This window comes from Manihot esculenta, chromosome 10, assembly GCF_001659605.2.
Source record: "Manihot esculenta cultivar AM560-2 chromosome 10, M.esculenta_v8, whole genome shotgun sequence".
NCBI classification, from domain to species: domain Eukaryota; kingdom Viridiplantae; phylum Streptophyta; class Magnoliopsida; order Malpighiales; family Euphorbiaceae; genus Manihot; species Manihot esculenta.
The window spans coordinates 26,391,266-26,411,642 of NC_035170.2; the positions used below are offsets into that span (position 1 = coordinate 26,391,266).

The window sequence follows — 20,377 nt, forward strand, 5'->3', positions numbered from 1 at the left end:
CTGCAACTTCTTCTTCTTCTTCTTCTTCTTCTTCTTCTTCTTCTTCTTCCTACCCTTTTTGCAACTTCTTCATTTTCTTCTTCTTCTTTCTTCTTTTTCTTCCTACCCTTGCTGCAACTTCTTCTTCTTCTTCTTCTTCTTTTTCTTCTTCTTCTTCTTCTTCTTCTTCTTCTTCTTCTTCTTCTTCTTCTGCAACTGGAGAAAACATGAAAGAGAAAAAAAAATAGGAATTTCACATTAAGAAAAGGGTATTTCTGGAAAAAATTATCACCTCTCACTTTTGACTCTTTGACCAAACGGTTTAAATGGACGGAGGGACTACGAATTTGGACGGAAGAGAAAGTGAGGGACTTAAGTATTGGATCGTCAAAATAAAGAGACAGAAGTGTTAATTACGTTAAACCTCAGGGACTAAGAAGTAATTTTCCCTAAAATAATAAAAAATTAAATTAAAATTTTAAATTAATTCAAATATGTCAATTTTTTTAATTTAAGCCGAATATGCACGCGCATGAAAGGAAGAATAAGGGGTTGAGTGTGAAAATTCAATGAAAGCTTGGCTTTAAAATAAAATAAAATAAAGAAAAAACATAGAGAATGGAGCAAAAAAAAATTGTATATAAGTGGCAGGCTCAGTGGGCTAGAGTCATTGGAAAGAACAAAGCAAAGAAGCTATGGCAGAAGAAGAAGTAAAGGTTTTCAGAACATGGTCAAGTCCATTTGCTTTAAGAGTGATATGGGCACTCAAACTGAAAGGGGTTGAGTTTGATACTGTGTATGAAGATCTCTCCAACAAGAGCCCTTTGCTTCTCAAATACAACCCTGTTCATAAGAAGGTCCCTGTGCTTCTGCACAATGGGAAACCCATCTGTGAATCTCTTGTTATTCTTGAATATGTAGATGAGACATGGCCACAAGTTCCGTTGTTGCCTCAAGATCCTCATGAGCGAGCCATGGCTCGCTTCTGGGCCAAGTTTGGCGATGATAAGGTACAATTGCTTTCTTAGATTTATTATATAATAGCATTTACTTTAGATGTGGCTCGAGTCGAGACTCTTACAGCACTAAGAATGATGCAGGTATTACCATCAATAGTATATGGGATTCTGTTCAAGCAAGGAAAAGAGCAAGAGGAAGAAATACCAAAAGCAATGGAGAATTTGCAGTTTTTAGAAGAGGAACTAAAAGGAAAGAAATTCTTTGGAGGAGAGGAAATTGGATTAGTGGATCTTGCATTGGGATGGCTTGCATATGAGTTGGGTATATTTGAGGAAGTGATGGGTCTAAAACTCATAGACCAACAAAAATTCCCACAATTGGCACAATGGATTCAAGAATTCTCAAATGTCCCAATCATCCAAGAAAATTGGCCACCTCGAGACAAGCTTATTGCCAAGTTTGCTGCCTGTCGTGAGGCCGCCCTTGCAAAAGCAGGACTTTAAGGTTGTTCTGAGCTTTCACTTGTCGCGCAAATAGGAAACTAAACAAGCCCTCTGTGCCATCTTATGTATTTGGCTTCTTGCATCTTGAATTGGGCTTTCTTGCCCGTGTACTCTTTGGATTTGCTAATAAAAGTACTGGGAACTGTTTGCAATGATTAAATTGGATTTTTTAAAAAAAAAATCAATTAAAAAATAATTTGAAAAGTTATTTAACTGTTTCAATTATTAATGATTAAAATAAATTATATTTAATTTAAAATAATTTTTAAAATAGCCTTTAATTAATATATTTAAAAAATATTTATTCCAAAAATTACATAAACATGTACCATAAATATATACCTGAAAATAAGAAAAAAGAGATAATCAAGAGAGAAACATAAATTTACATAGTCAGTAGTTTGTAAAATTCATTGCTGAAAGTTTATTTTTTATGATTAAAAATTATAAAACAAAATATAAAATAGACATAGAAATATATTTAAAACAAATTATAAATAAATATAAAATTAGGAAACCCTTTTTCTTTTGCAAGATCAATACGATATTACTAATGAGTTACTTAAATTATTTTTATTAAATATAAAATCAAAATTTAAAGATATGAAAAGATTAAAAAAATATAACGTATTTATTTTAATTTATCTATATAAAACAATTTAGTTAAGAGTAGTTGCCGGCATATATGATCAATGCAGAAATCATCTTCAAAAGAGAGTTTTATTTATACTTATATATTATTTCATTCCACTCTAAATATAATTATAAATTTTTATTGATATATAATAAATAATTTCATTGTAAATATTCATATGGTGGATAATTTATTTTAATGATTTTTTTATATAATTTAATCGATAATTTTTGCTACTATTATTTTTTTTTATTTTTTTAATATAAAAAAATTTAATTATTGCACTACACAAGATGAACATTCAATCAGTTCGATTTAAAATTAAATCAAACCGAATAAATTAAAAATTAAAATTCTAGTATTTATAAAAATTAAATCAAATCGATTTTATCAGAAATCAAATCGAACTGAACCCATCTGATTTGATTCAATTTGATCGATTTGAATATTTAATATTTTTTTATTTTTTACACTTTATTTTTAATATTTTAAAATTTAATTAAAATATTTTAATTTTAATATAGTCTAATCTCTATATTATTGAAAATAATATACTATTATCACTAATTAGTTCGGTTTGATTTTTTTATTTTTTTATTAAAATTAAATTGAATCGAAATAATATAAAATTTTAAAATTAAAAATTAAACTAAATCAAAATAAATAAAAAATAAAACTAAAATTTTAATTTAATTTAATTTAATTAATTTTTTCAATTTAAATTGAATTCAACGACCCTCTGTATTATTGTGGACCTTCTTTTACATATGAAAACAAAGAAGCATGATTAGATTCCAACTTAAACAATAAATCTTTTTATAAAATATATTTTTCAATTGTATCATTGGCATTATATAATATTTTACAAAATTATTGAGTAATGTTAAAACAAACAAGCATGATTAGTTTTCAATTTAATTTTTAATTATTTTATCGCGACAAAATCATTGCAAAATTCAACAATTCCGTCTTTTAAAAATTCGTTACTTGTATGTAATTGTTTATATTATTTACTCTTTATAATTTTAATTATATTTAATAGTTAAAAAAATTAAAAATAATATATAATATTATGATATTTTAATTGGATGATTTTATAAAACAGATGAAGTATTAATATGAAAGCATTAATTAATAGGTTTATTTTAAAATTAAAAGACGAATTAATAATTTTTTTATAATATAGAGTAAAATAATAAATTTTAAAATAAAAATTAAAGGAGGGAAGTGCAGAGAAGTTGATGATATGAAATCAGCCATGGGAGAAGAAGAAGTGAAGGTTTTGAGGACATGGTCTAGTCTATATGCATTAAGGGTGGTTTGGGCACTGAGACTGAAGGGCATTGAGCATGAAGAAATATACGAAGATCTCAGAAAGAAGAGCCCTTCACTTTTGCAATATAACCCTGTTCATAAGAAGATTCCTGTGCTTGTTCACAATGGAAAACCCATCTCTGAATCTCTTATTTTTATTCTTTGTCTTTTTATTTGATGCAGGTGTTACAGTCAATAAGGTTTGGAGTTCTTTTGGCATAAGGCAAAGAACAAGAAGAAGCAACACTTATAGCACAGGAAAACTTGAAATATTTAGAAGAAGAATTGAGGGGAAAGAAATTCTTTGGAGGGGAGGAAATTGGAATGGTAGATCTTGCATTAGGGTGGCTTGCTTATTATCTTGAAATATATGAAGAGGTAAGTGGTGTAAAACTAATAAACCAGCAAAAATTCCCAGTGTTAACTGCTTGGATGCAGGAATTCTCCAATATCCCAACAATCCAAGAAAGCTGGCCACCTAGGGACAAGCTCATTCCAAAGGACACCCAAAATGAAGTTAATAATAATAAGACTCAATTGCTTAAGCCAATTGAGACTCACCCATTAATTTAGTGTAATACTCTCTGATGCAGCCAAAAGTTTCCCCACAAAATAATGCACAGAACAAAAGGCATCACCTTCTTTTGTGATGCCTATATGTGTGTTTTTGTCTGTATTTGATTGACTAAGTGTGATATTGTCTTTGGAGTTTTGATTTCTTAATCATGGGTTTGGCTTTTACTTGGCCTTCATTATAAGGGAGTGTTTGGATAGAATGCAAAATGATTGTTAACCAGAATAAATTTTAATAAAAGAAAATTTGAAATTTTTTTTAGTAATTAATAATGTATTTTTTGGAGATAAGAAAATGAAATAATTAATTTTGTAGAAATAAATAAATAAAACAATTATTTTTCCTAAAGTCAAATATACCTAAATTTATGACTAAACTATGAAGCATGATTATGACAATGGTCCCACAATTTCTGTCTCCCACAATATGTCAATGTAATAAGAACATCAATGTCTGTCATTCAATGAATCTATGTGATTAATTATCAACATCTTTAAACTTTCCATTTTGGACTCATTGAATTTGCTCTCATGGCCTCCATTATCTTTTCCTTTTATCCAATTTTTTATTCCTAATGTCGCCACCTTATATATATATATTTGATATTGCATAATTTTATATTATATAAAAAATTGATATTTTATATAAAATTAATATTTTTATAATTTTTATTTATTTTATTTTTTTAAATATATTAAAAAATAATTTTTTATTATATCTATTTTAAATAGATATTTTGAATATTTATTTAGAAAAATAAAATATTAATAAGAAATTATATTAAAAATAAGATAAAATTAAATAAGATTATAATAATTAATTTATATATTAATTATAATATAAAAAAGAAAAGTGGATAATAATTTTAAAATAATTAAAAAATAAAGAATGAATAAAAATTATGAGACAGATAATTTCATGAATTTATTTAAAAATTTTGAAATATTTTAAATAAATAAAAAAACACTTTAAATTTGTTTAAGTTAATTTACTAGTTTTAAAATGTGTAACATAGAGAATATCTATTTTATATTTAGGGGTAAGAAATAAATAAGACTATTTCAGACTGAATTCGACATAAATAATTAAAAAATAATTTTTCTAAATTTTTTAATAAAAATAGTAAAATAAAAATAGTAATTGAATTCGACACAAATTTTCTAAATTTTTTAATAAAAATAGTAAAATATTAATTTAAAACTAATTTTTCTAAAAAGCAGTAATTGAATTCCACAGAACCAAATTGATTTTTATTCAACCCTCCAAAAAAGCATGTTTAAGAACAGTGGCTGCAAAATATGACTAGTTGCAATATTATATTCCTACGTGAGAATATAAAACAGAAGCATAGAACAACGACTAGCACTGGCAGTCTTTGAACTCAAGAGAAACAATGGAGTTCATCTGCGGTTTCCTTGTTTGGGCAAGTTTGTTCTTATCTTTGGCTGTGATTCTATGCCGGAGAGGGAAAATTTTGGGACAAGGAACCAAGAATTTGCCTCCAGGGCCTCCAGGTTGGCCAATCTTGGGCAATATTTTTGATCTAGGAATTGCACCACACAAAGCTTTAGAGGAGCTTAAGTTTAAGTATGGACCTGTTCTCTGGCTCAGACTAGGATCCATGGATACAGTGGTGATACAATCAGCTAAGACTGCGGCTGAGCTGCTTAAGAATCACGATACCAGCTTCTGTGACCGTAAGTCTCTTGAAGTATTTAATTGTCATAACTACAGAGATGGGTCACTTGCTGTTGGCCAGTTTAGCCCCTACTGGCGTATGATTAGGCGTCTTTGCTCGGTGGAAATGATGACAGTCAAGCGAGTCAATGATACAGCTTCCACTCGGCGGAAGTGCATCCACCAGATGATTAGGTAACCACTGACTTTTGAATCCTGTTTATAGATATAGTATTTTTGTATGAAGTTAGATTGAAATAGTGATACTACCATTGCTTTGATGTTCAGGAGTATTGAAGATGATACAGCAGCTGCAACTGCAAGGGGAGAGTCAGGGGTAGTGAATTTACCTCACTATCTCTTCCTAATGTCATTCAACATAGTTGGTAACCTTATGCTCTCGAGAGACGTTGTGGATTCACAGTGTAAAGAAGGGTATGAATTTTTTCAAGCTATGGGAATGGTTTCAGTGTGGGCTGGGAAGCCAAATTTAGCAGATTTTTTTCCATTCTTGAAATGGTTAGATCCACAAGGACTAAAGAGAAACATGACGAGAGATATGGGACGAGCTTTGGAGATTGTTGAAGGGTTTGTGAAAGAAAGGATTGAGGAATACAAATTTGGGGATAAGGAGAAAGCTAGTAAGGACTTCTTAGACACTTTGTTGGAATTTGAAGGTGATGGCAAAGATTGGCATGAGAAGATCCCATATGAAAGACTCATCATACTCGTATTGGTAAGCATATACTTGCATTACTTGAAGAGTTTGTATAATGTCTTGTAATTGCTAATTTGCAAAGCGCAATAATAAAGGCTAATTAACTAATTATTCTTGGTTTTGTCTGACGTTGAAGGAAATGTTTTTTGCTGGGTCAGAGACTACGAGTACAGTAATAGAATGGGCCATGGCAGAGTTACTTCGTCAACCTGAAGCCATGAGAAAGGTGAAAGAAGAACTCATTGAAGTTGTTGGAGAAAACAGAAATGTTGAAGAGAGTGACATAGACAAACTACCATATTTGCAAGTTGTTGTGAAGGAAACACTTAGGTTACATCCCCCACTTCCTTTGCTCCTGCCAAGAAACACAATACAAGACACAAAGTTCGTTGGGTACGATGTACCCAAAGATACTCAAGTTTTAGTGAATGCATGGGCAATAGGAAGAGATCCAGATTCTTGGGAAGATCCCTTGAGCTTCAAGCCTGAGAGGTTTCTAGGTTTAAACATTGACTACAAGGGGCAAAATTTTGAGCTAATTCCATTTGGATCAGGAAGGAGGATTTGTGTAGGTATGTTATTTGCTCAAAGAGTAATTCTCCTTGGTCTAGCATCTTTAATTCACTGTTTTAATTGGGAACTTGATAAGGATTCAACCCATGAGACTTTAGATATGAGAGAAAAGGTTGGGATATCTGTTCGAAAACTTATACCTTTGAATGTGATACCCAAGAGATGTTCGGGAGTGATGGCTGGCTAAAGAATGTAACATCTAGCTAGATACTATATGGTTGTGTGATGTATGGTATGGATTAAAATAACTACGACTGGCTTTGAGTTTAATATCTTGTCACTCAAATCATATATATTATTGTAGAATTTTCAAGTTAGGATTATATATCTCTTTCTCTCTATCAACCAGAGAGAGTCTTGGGGTAATTATATAATTTATAATTCTAAGGGTTATTGGAAAAAAAAATCAAACTTTTATCATAATTTTAATTGAGGTATAAAATTGAATTTGAAAAGTTATTGTTCTTAAAGTTTTTATATTAATAAATATATAGTTCTTTAATTTAAAATTTATATTAAAAGTATATTTTTATTTTATATTTATCATATGTAATACTAAATAAATAATTATTATAAATAAATTTTCACTATGTAAAATATCACATGTAAATATTATATATTAAAATAATTTATTGAAGATTTATATTCACTATTATAAATTATGCATATATTTTTAATATATGAATTTTATATTAATAATATTAATTCAAATGAAATATTACATTTTTTAGTATGTAAAATTATTCCTTTTATGATTTTCATAAAAATTTAGATATATTAATTATATTTATTATAAGTTATTTAAAATATTTAATATTTTTATTTTCTTATCTGTATAATAAGTAAATTTGTGATGTATATTAATTTATTATCTGATCCGATAAAAAATTGTACTTTATATTAATAATATTAAATAAAAATAAAATATTATATATTTTATATTATAATTTTTTAACATTTTAAATTTTTATTAAACTACTATGCATGTATAAAAATGAAAATGAAAAGTAAATAATGGATTTAATAAAAAAAATTATTATTAAAATAAAAATATATATTTTAAGAACTGTTTTATTAGTTAAATAAAAATTTAAGAAATATATTATAATTTAACATAAAATTTTCAAATTCAATTTATTTTTTTATTATAATTATGATAAATTAAAAAATTTTAATTTTATTATTTAAATTTTAAAGTTTTGAATATAAATATAAATTAACATAAATATTTGAATTTTTTTATTCAATAAGTCTTTTAAGAAATAATTTTATGTGGCATGAGAGTGTAATAAATTTCTTTTATCAAAATTGATTAACATAAATAGCTAAAATTGAGATAAATATGAAAGAATTGATTTTATTATACAAGATTTTAAGGTTAGAATATAAATATAAAAAATAGTGAATGTTTAAATTTTTTTATCCAATAAATCTAATTTTAATTATATATATTGATGACCGCTGGATTTCTCTACCCCCAATCCTGGGCCTAGATTATGGCCATGGCCCATGAAAGGAAGGCCCGCACGCCTTCTCAAGTAAAACAGGCCCGGACCACCAGATCCTTGAGGCCGGACTCCACCAGATTCTCCCTCATCGAGATCGGCCCAGCCCATACAACCTCCCCACGGATTCCTTCTTCTCCAAGGTTCAGCGTCCAGCCCAGCTTACGGCCCGGCCCAGAATCCAGAACGAGACTCGTCATACAGCCTGGCAGATCCGTTCGAGTGTACGCACGGGGGAGAATCAGAGGCTGTTACGCATGGAGCAGGCGCCTGATTTTCTCGTACGCCCATATCTGTGTGGCAGAGACGCGTGGTCCAATAAGGGGAGAGCCGTTATACGTCATCAGTAGGCAGGAAGAAAAGGATAAAAGGGATACCCCTCTAGAGAGAGGAGAGAGTTCTTCTTGAGTACAAAAGCCCTTGTAAAACCCTATTGTATTGGATTTCAGATCATCATATATTATTTAGTTTTTATAATTTTAAACATTCATACCTTTTAATCTTTTTAATTAAAGTTAATAAATTGACTAATGATTTTTTTTAAAAAATATTAAAAGGTTTGATTTTACAAAATAAAGGACGTGAGTGATTTTGAAATAGATGTGGACTATTTTTTTTTTAAATTCAAGAATTTAAAAGTAATTTTTTTAAAAAAATTAAAGGAGCGGAGTGCAGGGAATTGGTTTTAAAGAAGGGAGTGGGTTAGCCTAGCTGATAAGTAGTTGGTGGTATGAAATCAGCCATGGGAGAAGAAGAATAAGCAACAGTAATAGCACAGTAAAACTAATAAACCAGCAAAAATTCCCAGTGTTAACTTCTTGGATGCAGGAATTCTCCAATATCCCAACAATCCAAGAAAGCTGGCCACCTAGGGACAAGCTCATTGCCAAGTTTACAGCTGCTCGTGAGGCTAGCCTTTCGAAAGGACACCCAAAATGAAGTTAATAATAATAAGACTCAATTGCTTAAGCCAATTGAGACTCACCCATTAATTTAGTGTAATACTCTCTGATGCAGCCAAAAGTTTCCCCACAAAATAATGCACAGAACAAAAGGCATCACCTTCTTTTGTGATGCCTATATGTGTGTTTTTGTCTGTATTTGATTGAAGTATGATATTGTCTTTGGAGTTTTGATTTCTTAATCATGGGTTTGGCTTTTACTTGGCCTTCATTATAAGGGAGTGTTTGGATAGAATGCAAAATGATTGTTAACCAGAATAAGTTTTAATAAAAGAAAATTTGAAAATTTTTTTTTTGAGTTATTAACAATGTATTTTTTTGAGATAAGAAAAAGAAATAATTAATTTTGTAGAAATAAATAAATAAAATAATTATTTTTTTTACAATAAAATTTTCTTTTTCTTTAAAGAAAATTGAAAATAAAAAAATAAAAATTTAAATTTTTTAAATTTATTTAAATATATTTATTATCGAGTTCAATACTGTGTGAGCCATAATATATCTAAATTAAAGTCTAACTATGAAGCATGATTATGACGATGGTCCCCCAATATGTCAATGTAATAGGAACATCAACATCTTAAAACTTATCGTTTAGAATCATTCAATTTGCTCTCATGGACTCCATTATCTTTGCCTTTTATCCAATTTTTTTAATCCTAAAGCCGCCACCACATATATGTATATATATTTGATATTGCATAATTTTATATTATATAAAAAATTGATATTTTTATATAAAGTTAGTATTTTTTATCTGATAATTTTTATTTATTTTATTTTTTTAATGTTAAAAAATAATATTTTATTAATTTTTAAATTATATTTAAGGGTGAGCAGTATTAGATTTAAATCGAAAAAATTCAACGAATCAAATTAATTTAAAAATTTGATTTGATTTTTTATTCATTTCAATTTGATTTAATATTTAATTTTAAAAATTTTAGTTATTTTAATTCGATTCAAATTTAATAACAAAATTAAAAAAATCGAAACGATTAGTGATAATAATATATTATTTTAAATAATATAAAGAGATTAAATTATATTAAAATTAAAATATTTTACTTAAATTTTAAAATACTAAAAATAAAAATAAAGTGTAAATAAAAAATTTATTAAAAATTTAAACTGATCAAACCGAATCAAATCGAATCGAATCAGACTGGTTCGATTTGATTTGATTTCTGATCAAAATCAGTTCGATTCAGTTTTCATAAATACTAAAAATTTTGATTTTCAATTTATTCGATTCGATTTGATTTTGAACCGAACCGACCGAATACTCCCCTCTAATTATATCCATTTAAAAAATATTTAATATTTAATTTTGTTAAATATGAAAGATATTTTAAATATTTATTTAGAAAAATAATAATTAATAAGTGATCATATTGAAATTAAATAAGACTCTTTCAAACTGAATTCGATATAAATAATTAAAAAATAAATTAAGTAATAATATTTATTTAATTGAATGAATCCAATCAAATTATATATAATTCAGTTTAATTAGATTTGGTATTTTGAGCGTATCCTATTTGGGCTTCTAAAAAAATAAATTTCTCTTCTTTTTTTAACATATAATATTGTAAATTATTTTGAAAAAAATTCTATAGATTATATATTATATTTAAGAAATGTTTATAAAAATACAAAAGATTTCTAAATTTTTTAATAAAAATAGTAAAATAAAAATTTAAAACTAATTTCTCTAAAAAGCAGTAATTGAATTCCACAGACCCAATTTGATTTTTATTCAACCCTCCAAACAAGCATGTGTAAGAACAGTGGCCGCAAAAATATGACTAATTGCAATATTATATTCCTACGTGAGAATATAAAACAGAAGCATAGAACAACGACTAGAACGGGCAGTCTTTGAACTCAAGAGAAATAATGGAGTTCATCTGCGGTTTCCTTGTTTGGGCAAGTTTGTTCTTATCTTTGGCTGTGATTGTATGCCGGAGAGGGAAAATTTTGGGACAAGGAACCAAGAATTTGCCTCCAGGGCCTCCAGGTTGGCCAATCTTGGGCAATATTTTTGATCTAGGAATTGCACCACACCAAGCTTTAGAGGAGCTTAAGTTTAAGTATGGACCTGTTCTCTGGCTCAGACTAGGATCCATGGATACAGTTGTGATACAATCAGCTAAGACTGCGGCTGAGCTGCTTAAGAATCACGATACCAGCTTCTGTGACCGTAAGTCTCTTGAAGTATTTAACTGTCTTAACTACAGAGATGGGTCACTTGCTGTTGGCCAGTTTAGCCCCTACTGGCGTATGATTAGGCGTCTTTGCTCGGTGGAAATGATGACCGTCAAGCGAGTCAATGATACAGCTTCCATTCGGCGGAAGTGCATCCTCCAGATGATTAGGTAACCACTGACTTTTGAATCCTGTTTATAGATATAGTATTTTTGTATGAAGTTAGATTGAAATAGTGATACTACCATTGCTTTGATGTTCAGGAGTATTGAAGATGATACAGCAGCTGCAACTGCAAGGGGAGAGTCAGGGGTAGTGAATTTACCTCACTATCTCTTCCTAATGTCATTCAACATAGTTGGTAACCTTATGCTCTCGAGAGACGTTGTGGATTCACAGTGTAAAGAAGGGTATGAATTTTTTCAAGCTATGGGAATGGTTTCAGTGTGGGCTGGGAAGCCAAATTTAGCAGATTTTTTTCCATTCTTGAAATGGTTAGATCCACAAGGACTAAAGAGAAACATGACGAGAGATATGGGACGAGCTTTGGAGATTGTTGAAGGGTTTGTGAAAGAAAGGATTGAGGAATACAAATTTGGGGATAAGGAGAAAGCTAGTAAGGACTTCTTAGACACTTTGTTGGAATTTGAAGGTGATGGCAAAGATTGGCATGAGAAGATCCCATATGAAAGGCTCATCATACTCGTATTGGTAAGCATATACTTGCATTACTTGAAGATTTTGTATTATGTCTTGTAATTGCTAATTTGCAAAGCACAATAATAAAGGCTAATTAACTAATTATTCTTGGTTTTGTCTGACGTTGAAGGAAATGTTTTTTGCTGGGTCAGAGACTACGAGTACAGTAATAGAATGGGCCATGGCAGAGTTACTTCGTCAACCTGAAGCCATGAGAAAGGTTAAAGAAGAACTCATTGAAGTTGTTGGAGAAAACAGAAATGTTGAAGAGAGTGACATAGAGAAACTACCATATTTGCAAGTTGTCGTGAAGGAAACACTTAGATTACATCCCCCACTTCCTTTGCTCCTTCCAAGAAACACAATACAAGACACAAAGTTCGTTGGGTACGATGTACCTAAAGATACTCAAGTTTTAGTGAATGCATGGGCAATAGGAAGAGATCCAGATTCTTGGGAAGATCCCTTGAGCTTCAAGCCTGAGAGGTTTTTAGGTTTAAACATTGACTACAAGGGGCAAAATTTTGAGCTAATTCCATTTGGATCAGGAAGGAGGATTTGTGTAGGTATGTTATTTGCTCAAAGAGTAATTCTCCTTGGTCTAGCATCTTTAATTCACTGTTTTAATTGGGAACTTGACAAAGATTCAACCCATGAGACCTTAGATATGAGAGAAAAGGTTGGGATATCTGTTCGAAAACTTATACCTTTGAATGTGATACCCAAGAGATGTTCGAGAGGGATGGCTGGGTAAAGAATATAACATCTAGCTAGACACTATATGATCGTACGTGTGATGTATGGTATGGACTAAAATAACTACGATCAGCTTTGAGTTTAATATCTTGTCACTCAAATCATATATATTATTGTAGAATTTTCAAGTTAGGATTATATATCTCACTCCACCAATGTTATGGCATCACTATATACTCACCCTTGTTAAGTGAAAAACTTCTCTCTATCAACCAGAGAGAAAGTCTTGGGGTAATTATATAATTTATAATTTTAAGGGTTATTGAAAAAAAATTCAAACTTTGTCAGAGTATTAAATTGAATTTGAAAAGTTATTGATAAATTATAATATAATACTTAAAGTTTTTATATTAATAAATATATAATCCTTTAATTTAAAATTTATATTGAAAGAACATTTTTATTTTATATTTATTATATATAATATTAAATAAATAATGATTACAAATAAATTTTTATTATATAAAATATTATATATTAAAGTATTTTATTGAAAATTTATATTTATTATTATAAATTATGTATATATTTTTAATATATAAAATTTTATATTAATAATATTAAATCAAATAAAATATTACAATTTTTTATGTAAAATTATCTTTTTTATGATTTTTATAAAAATTATATATTAATCTATTTATCGTAAGTTATTTGAGATATTCAATATTTTTATTTTTTCATCTATACAACAAATAAATGTATATTAATTTATTGGCTGATTCGATAAAAAATCGTATTTCATATTAATAATATTAAATAAAAATAAAATATTATATATTTTATACTATAATTTTTTTTACATTTTAAATTTCTATTAAACTACGATATATGTATAAAAATGAAAATAAAAAGTGAATAATAAGATTAATAAAAAAAGATATTATTGATATAAAAATATGTATTTTAAGAATTATTTTATTACTCAAATAAAACTTTAAGAACTATATTATAATTTATCATTAACAGATTCAATTTAATTCTCTTAGTTATAATTGTGATAAATTAAAAAAAATTTAATTTTATTATCTAAATTTTAAAATTTTGAATATAAATATAAATTAACGTAAGGGTTTGAAAAAATTCAACAAGTCTTTTAACAAATAATCTTATACGGCATTATAGTGTACGAAAATGTTTTTTTATCAAAATTAATTAAGGTAAATAGTTAAAATTGAAGCAAATGTGAAATGATTAATTTTATTGTCCAAAAATTTAAAGTTAGAATATAAATGTGAAAAGTGGTAAACGTTTGAAATTTTTATTCAATAAGGCTAATTTTAATTATACGTATTATTTAGTTTCTATAATTTTAAATACTCATACTATTTACCTTCTTTGATTAAAGTTAGAATAAATTGATTAACGACTTATTTAAAAAATTATTGAAGAGTTTGATTTTACAAAATAAAGGACTTGAGTGATTTTGAAATAGGTATAGACTATTTCTTTTTTTTTTTTTTAAATTCAAGAATTTGATGGTAAATTTTTTACAAATTTAAAGGAGCGGAGTGCAGGGAATTGGTTTTAAAGAAGGGAGTGGGTTAGCCTAGCTGAGAAGTAGTTGGTGTTATGAAATTAGCCATGGGAGAAGAAGAGGAGGTGTTGAGGGCATGGTCAAGTCTATATGTATTAAGGGTGGTTTGGGCACTAAAACTGAAAGGCATTGAGCATGAAGAAATATATGAAGATCTCACCAAGAAGAGCCCTTCACTTTTGCAATATAATCCTGTTCATAAGAAGATTCCTGTGCTTGTTCACAATGGAAAACCCCATCTGTGAATCTCTTGTCATTCTTGAATACTTGGATGAGACATGGAACCAAACTCCATTGTTGCTCAAGATACTTAGAACACTACAAAAAATTGATCCTTTTGTGGCAAATTTTTAGTGGCAAAAAAAAATCACCACTAAAAGTAAATTAGAATTTCAGAATAATGACAAAAGCAATTTACATCTCACATGGTGATGTTTTCGCCACTGATAAGTAAATAAAAGGCACCAAATTGAGCACGCTATTAAGTATTTATGAGAAAAAGTTATTTATTTTAAAATAAATAAGAAATTTAATAGCTTTATTTTCTTTTTTAATTTCAATTCTTATTTCGTTTCCTTATCATCTCCTTAATCTTTCATCCCTCACCTAAGCTCTCATCTCTAACCCAACAACCTAAAGGTATTGTAGGGATCGTTTCTCAAGCTAGAAGTCTTAATCCTTAATAGTCAGACATAGAGTTCTCTAATCTCACAGAGAACAATGTAGGCTTCTTCTCTTTAGCTTCGACCTGCAGATTAAGTGCCATCTGAGCTTGTGTGGGAGTTTTGATTATTGCCTTTATGGTTTTAGGAGAAAAACGTCGGAGGTCATATTTCAAAATTCTACTGGGAAATTGTGGCCAATTGAGCACCAGGTTATTGTCAAATGAACTCAATGGCAATCTCTCTTCTCTATAAAAGCACTAGAGATTCTGCTAATTTCCTCACTTCTGTGCAATCCCTGTGTTAATTTTTTTTGTGACCACGCGAGGAAGTCCATCCTCCTGATTATCTCCATTGGGATTTTTATCACGTATGAGTTCAATTTATTGTATTTAATTAGATTGTGTTTAATTAAGGTTGTATAATTAATTTTTCATATGTTGTATAGTTAAAAATAATTAATTTTTCATATGTTGTATAGTTAAAATCTATTACTCGAATAATTTTGGACAAATGAACAATAAAACTTGCACTTGTAAGGGTTATACTTAAATTTTCACATGATTATTTCAATCAAGAGTGACCTTTCGAAAGCCATGGCTCGGTTCTGGGTCAGATTTGGTGAAGACAAGTTATTTGTAATTAGCTATCATCGCTAATAAAGATTAGGGATTAATTTATGTATCCAATCTATATATATATTCTTGATTATTTTTAACTTGATAAAGGTGTTACAGTCAATAAGCTTTGGAGTTCTTTTGACACAAGGCAAAGAACAAGAAGAAGTAATACATGTAGCGGAGCAAACTTTGAAATATTTAGAGGAAGAGTTAAAGGGAAAGAAATTCTTTGGAGGGGAGAAAATTGGAATAGTAGATCTTGCATTAGGGTGGCTTGCTTATTATCTTGAAATTTATGAAGAGATAAGTGGTGCAAAACTAATAAACCAGCAAAAATTCCCACTATTAACTGCTTGGATGCAGGAATTCTCCGATATCCCAACAATCCAAGAAAGCTGGCCACCTAGGGACAAGCTCATTGCCAAGTTTACTGCTGCTCGTGAGGCTAGCCTTTCCAAAGGAAAGCTAAAATGGGGTTATAATAAGCTTTCATCTGCATTATAAATTCATAATAATAATAATAATAATAATAAGAAGAAGAAGAAATGCATTTAATTAATGCACAAAACTAAGGCATAACCTTCTTTTGTGATGCCTATATGCGTGTTTTTGCCTGTATTTGAGTGTGCAGGTTTGATATTCTCTTTGGAGTTTAATTTCTTAACCAATTGATTAAAGAGTAAATATTGATTAAAGAGTAATTATCAATTGAAACTTACAATTACTGAGACTAATTAGGCATGAGATGACCTCCTTAAAAATGGATGGTCCAAGAGCTCAGCAGCAGTGGGACGATCATCTGGATTGACTTGCAGGCATTTCAGTATAAAGTCCTGTGATAAACCAGACAGAAAATCAGGAACTGGAGGTGGCTCACCGATTCCAATCCTGTACAAAACCTGTGCAGGTTCCAGATGAGAATATGGACGTCTCCTGATTAACATTTCCAATACAGTGCATCCGAGACTCCATATGTCTGCTGGAAGCCCATACCCTCCTCTTCTTTTTGGGTTGACGACCTCCGGGGCCATCCAACATGGAGTTCCCTTGCAGGATTTTATAAGGTTATTAAATTCGGTCACTTTTGCCAATCCAAAATCTGCAAGTCTCACAGTTCCACCAACATTCACCAATATATTTGCGCATTTGATGTCCCTGTGAATAACATTGTGCTCGTGAAGGTACTTCAAGCCATGTAGTATCTGTCTAGTGTAAGCAGCCACTTGGGAATCCTTGAGATGATACCTGCTGTAAATTTCTGCAAGAGAGCCACTACTTACAAGCTCTAGAAAAATATAAAGCTTTGCTTCGTCCTTGTCTGTGCCGTAATATTGAACTATGTTTGGATGGTTGAACTGGCTTAATAAAGCAATCTCCTGCTCTATTTGGTAAATACACTGCTTTGTTTGAATTTCTTGATTTCCTTGATCAAGCAATTGAACTTCCTTCACAGCAAAAAAGAAACCCCCAGCTGCATATCCTTCATACACGGATCCAAATGACCCGCGTCCCAAAAGCCTACCTTTTTCCCAATTTGCAATAACATGTCTCCTTCTGTCACTCTGCCAAATATTCATGGTGATTGTCCAAATGTTAGAAGAAATGAAAAATGAAGAGATAATTTCAATGAGAGTTGATATGCGCAATGCTGCAAGCAGATAGCATAAGCAAATTGGAAGAAAATCACTTACATAATACTTGAAGCTTGCTGCATTTGCCTTCAAATCATAAAGAGAAACACTGCTTCCACTTCCTTGCATCATCCAATCAAGATCTTCAAGATCTAAACAATGGAAAAAGAACTTCTGGAGATGTATGTCACCAAGGACATCAGTAAGGCCTTGAGTAAAATAAGAAACCTGTTTAGAGATAGACGTAACAAAGCGGTGTTCAATGATAAGATCAACAAATATTTTCCAATTTTTTCTATTCACAACTATGCTCTTTCCATCAGGGCAAAGGTCTGCGCTCCTCTTGTACTCTGCACCTCCAATAAACCTTAGTTCTAAAGCATCAGAAACAATAGGCTTGGATACCATCTCCATTATCTGCTTGCAGTTACTATAAAAGGATGGATCTGCATCCCGTATATCTTCTAATGAAATAGTCTTTCCAGCCAATTGTAAGAAAAATGTACGATCAAAGACAACACCTACTCGCACTTTATGAATCAAAGCTAATGCTATCAGTTGACCAGCCAACTGGAAATACTGAAGGTGCAAGGTCTTCGGCTTAATTGCTGCATATGTTAGAAATGTATGAGCACTAAATCCTTTTTGAAGGAATAAAAGATGTGCAATTCTAATTATATTAATTGAAACAAAAACACAATTGGAATAAGGAGATGTCAGAGGAGAGTATCACATACATAATCCAGACTTTCAATTTAGGAAGCATTTGTTTCTATCAGAGCACTATTTCAATATATGAATGACTTCATTTTCTTCCTATTCATCATTAATTTTTTTAATTTGTCAGTAAACATCTCCTGGTATGCCACTGCATAATTATCTCTCACAATTTGATAAGAAAATGAAATACTTAATAGCTTTTGTTTACATTTCATTCAATTCAATACAGTGGTGCTCGACCAATGTTATAAATATAAATCTTAAAGTGTCAGCAAATTCTAAAATAATATGGGAACCGATGCTTTATTAATGCAAGATAGATTATCATTTCTATCGGAAAAATTCATGAATACAAAACAATAAGATCCTGTTGAAGGAAACATGCATTATATTCAGTAGAAAGCTTACCAGGATTAGGATAAAGCCGTGTAGGATCATTTGGACATGCCACAAAAAGAGCATTTTCTGGATTGAATATGGCCTGGAATATTGAGGGAAACCACTTCTCCTTCAAATAACATGTCCTGTAGTTATTGAGTCCTGCTCCACTCCCTTCTTGTACCCTGAGTTGTAAAAACAAATCGTTAGGCAGCAGCTGATGGCCTTCAACATGGATGAATGATGCTTCCATGTTGATGTACTTGTCAATTACTATCTGAAGCGATCTTTGGAGATCTTCATTTGCCTTGGGAATCATCTGCCTGGCCAAATGCCTTCTAAATTCATAGCCATGCTCATTCTTATGCTCTAGTAGCCACCTAATATCATCTGTTGGCTTCAAATATTTAACAAGCAGCACACATAGTGCAAACTCTCTCTGCCGTAAAGACATCCACAATTCTCTTTCAGCGACCTCGTAAAATTCACTGATTCTATGCAGTTCCTCCAAAATGGCAAGATGCTGAAACCATCCATTCCAGACAGTAACATCTACCCATGTTGTGTTCAAAGGAAAACAACACTGCATCTTAAGAAGACACTCATCCATCTTTCTCAACAATTTACAAAATGTAGCATAAAGAAACTCAAAGGCTTCCTCGTAATCCCTCTTGATAATGGGATCAGAACTAGGATCTCTCTTAATAACAGCAAACAAAGGGCGCAAAAAAGCCTTGAAGTCACAAACATCACCAAAAAAGGGCCCTGAATTCCAGGGAGATTCTGTACTGGAAACCAAATCTTCACACAACCTATTCCCCAGCTCACCAACAAAAGAAAAAATCTCCTTCATCAAACAGTTGGCTCCCTTGGCATCCTCTCCATACAACCAACTAGCAATGTCCATGTTTTTGAGTAACAACCCAAGAGCACTCCGGCAAGAAAGATACAGAGAATCCTCATGAGACACCCTCCTGAGCAATTCACAAAACTCTAACACCAAACGTGCACATTCGTTTCGCCAATCTTTCGATAATACTATTCTACTCAACTTCAGAATATGCATAATCATTCCAGCAGCAATGGCTTTGTCCACTTGATACGGTGACAAGTAAAGGGAGACCAACAATTCTGGAACAAAGGACAGCCGAATTACCTCTAGATAACATTTGTTCTCATATGGGCACATTGAGAAGAACTCATTTATGCAATTCTCCATCTGGGTATACGCTGAAGGCACGTATCTCCCGTAAAAGCAGATCACCGAAATCATCTTATCAACAATTTGCCAAGGCCGTAGGTGGCTTGGGCTCACCAAGTGAATGCGTCCAGTGTTTTGAATTGAACCATGCACGTGCATTTTCTCGCACTCTAGCTGCTTCCCAATTCGAATTAACCTTAATCTGACAAGTGGAATTCTGATAATGGCTTGGATTTTCTGATCAATAGAATCCATAGTTTCGTTCCATTTCTTTTGAATTTCTTGGGTTTCACCACGAGATATCAAATTACTGATAAACATGCACTCTACTGTTTGGCGTGAATGGAATTTCCTGTCCATTTTCTTGTAAAATGAGTGCAAGCTAGTGGGGATGAAGATGACAGTATTATAGGGAATTTGTTCATTATGAAGAGTGACCCCATTGAACTAGCCGACCAGGCAAACTAGTCGGTCGTCAATATATTTTCTTATTTTCACCGAAGGTGGTGGACCGTGGCCGGTGCGACTTTCCCACGCCACAATCGATTCTTAAAAGGGCCTGTTTG

At 30.8% G+C, this 20,377-nt stretch overlaps 4 protein-coding genes and 2 pseudogenes across 4 annotated transcripts; 5 read left to right on the forward strand and 1 right to left on the reverse strand.

The window, feature by feature from the left end:
• The first annotated feature begins 640 nt into the window (after positions 1 to 640).
• On the forward strand, positions 641 to 1,602 carry LOC110625076 (probable glutathione S-transferase). Its single transcript, XM_021770591.2, has 2 exons — positions 641 to 989; positions 1,080 to 1,602. Exons 1-2 carry the CDS (start codon positions 675 to 677, stop codon positions 1,440 to 1,442), a joined length of 678 nt encoding a protein of 225 aa, XP_021626283.1. The 5' UTR covers positions 641 to 674; the 3' UTR covers positions 1,443 to 1,602.
• A 1,725-nt stretch (positions 1,603 to 3,327) lies between these two features.
• LOC110624298 lies at positions 3,328 to 9,376 on the forward strand (annotated as a pseudogene).
• Positions 5,313 to 7,202, forward strand: LOC110624497 (cytochrome P450 76A1). The gene is made up of 3 exons (XM_021769678.2): positions 5,313 to 5,836; positions 5,930 to 6,377; positions 6,496 to 7,202. Exons 1-3 carry the CDS (start codon positions 5,358 to 5,360, stop codon positions 7,117 to 7,119), a joined length of 1,551 nt encoding a protein of 516 aa, XP_021625370.1. The 5' UTR covers positions 5,313 to 5,357; the 3' UTR covers positions 7,120 to 7,202.
• A 1,909-nt stretch (positions 9,377 to 11,285) lies between the features above and the next one.
• LOC110624521 (iridoid oxidase) lies at positions 11,286 to 13,200 on the forward strand. The gene is made up of 3 exons (XM_021769715.2): positions 11,286 to 11,777; positions 11,871 to 12,318; positions 12,437 to 13,200. Exons 1-3 carry the CDS (start codon positions 11,299 to 11,301, stop codon positions 13,058 to 13,060), a joined length of 1,551 nt encoding a protein of 516 aa, XP_021625407.1. The 5' UTR covers positions 11,286 to 11,298; the 3' UTR covers positions 13,061 to 13,200.
• Positions 13,201 to 14,564: 1,364 nt separating this feature from the next.
• On the forward strand, positions 14,565 to 16,385 carry LOC110624297 (annotated as a pseudogene).
• A 34-nt stretch (positions 16,386 to 16,419) lies between these two features.
• On the reverse strand, positions 16,420 to 20,312 carry LOC110624520 (E3 ubiquitin-protein ligase UPL5). The gene is made up of 3 exons (XM_021769714.2): positions 18,641 to 20,312; positions 17,573 to 18,120; positions 16,420 to 17,443 (listed from the first exon to the last, which is right to left on the reverse strand). Exons 1-3 carry the CDS (start codon positions 20,169 to 20,171, stop codon positions 16,616 to 16,618), a joined length of 2,907 nt encoding a protein of 968 aa, XP_021625406.2. The 5' UTR covers positions 20,172 to 20,312; the 3' UTR covers positions 16,420 to 16,615.
• Positions 20,313 to 20,377: the final 65 nt, after the last annotated feature.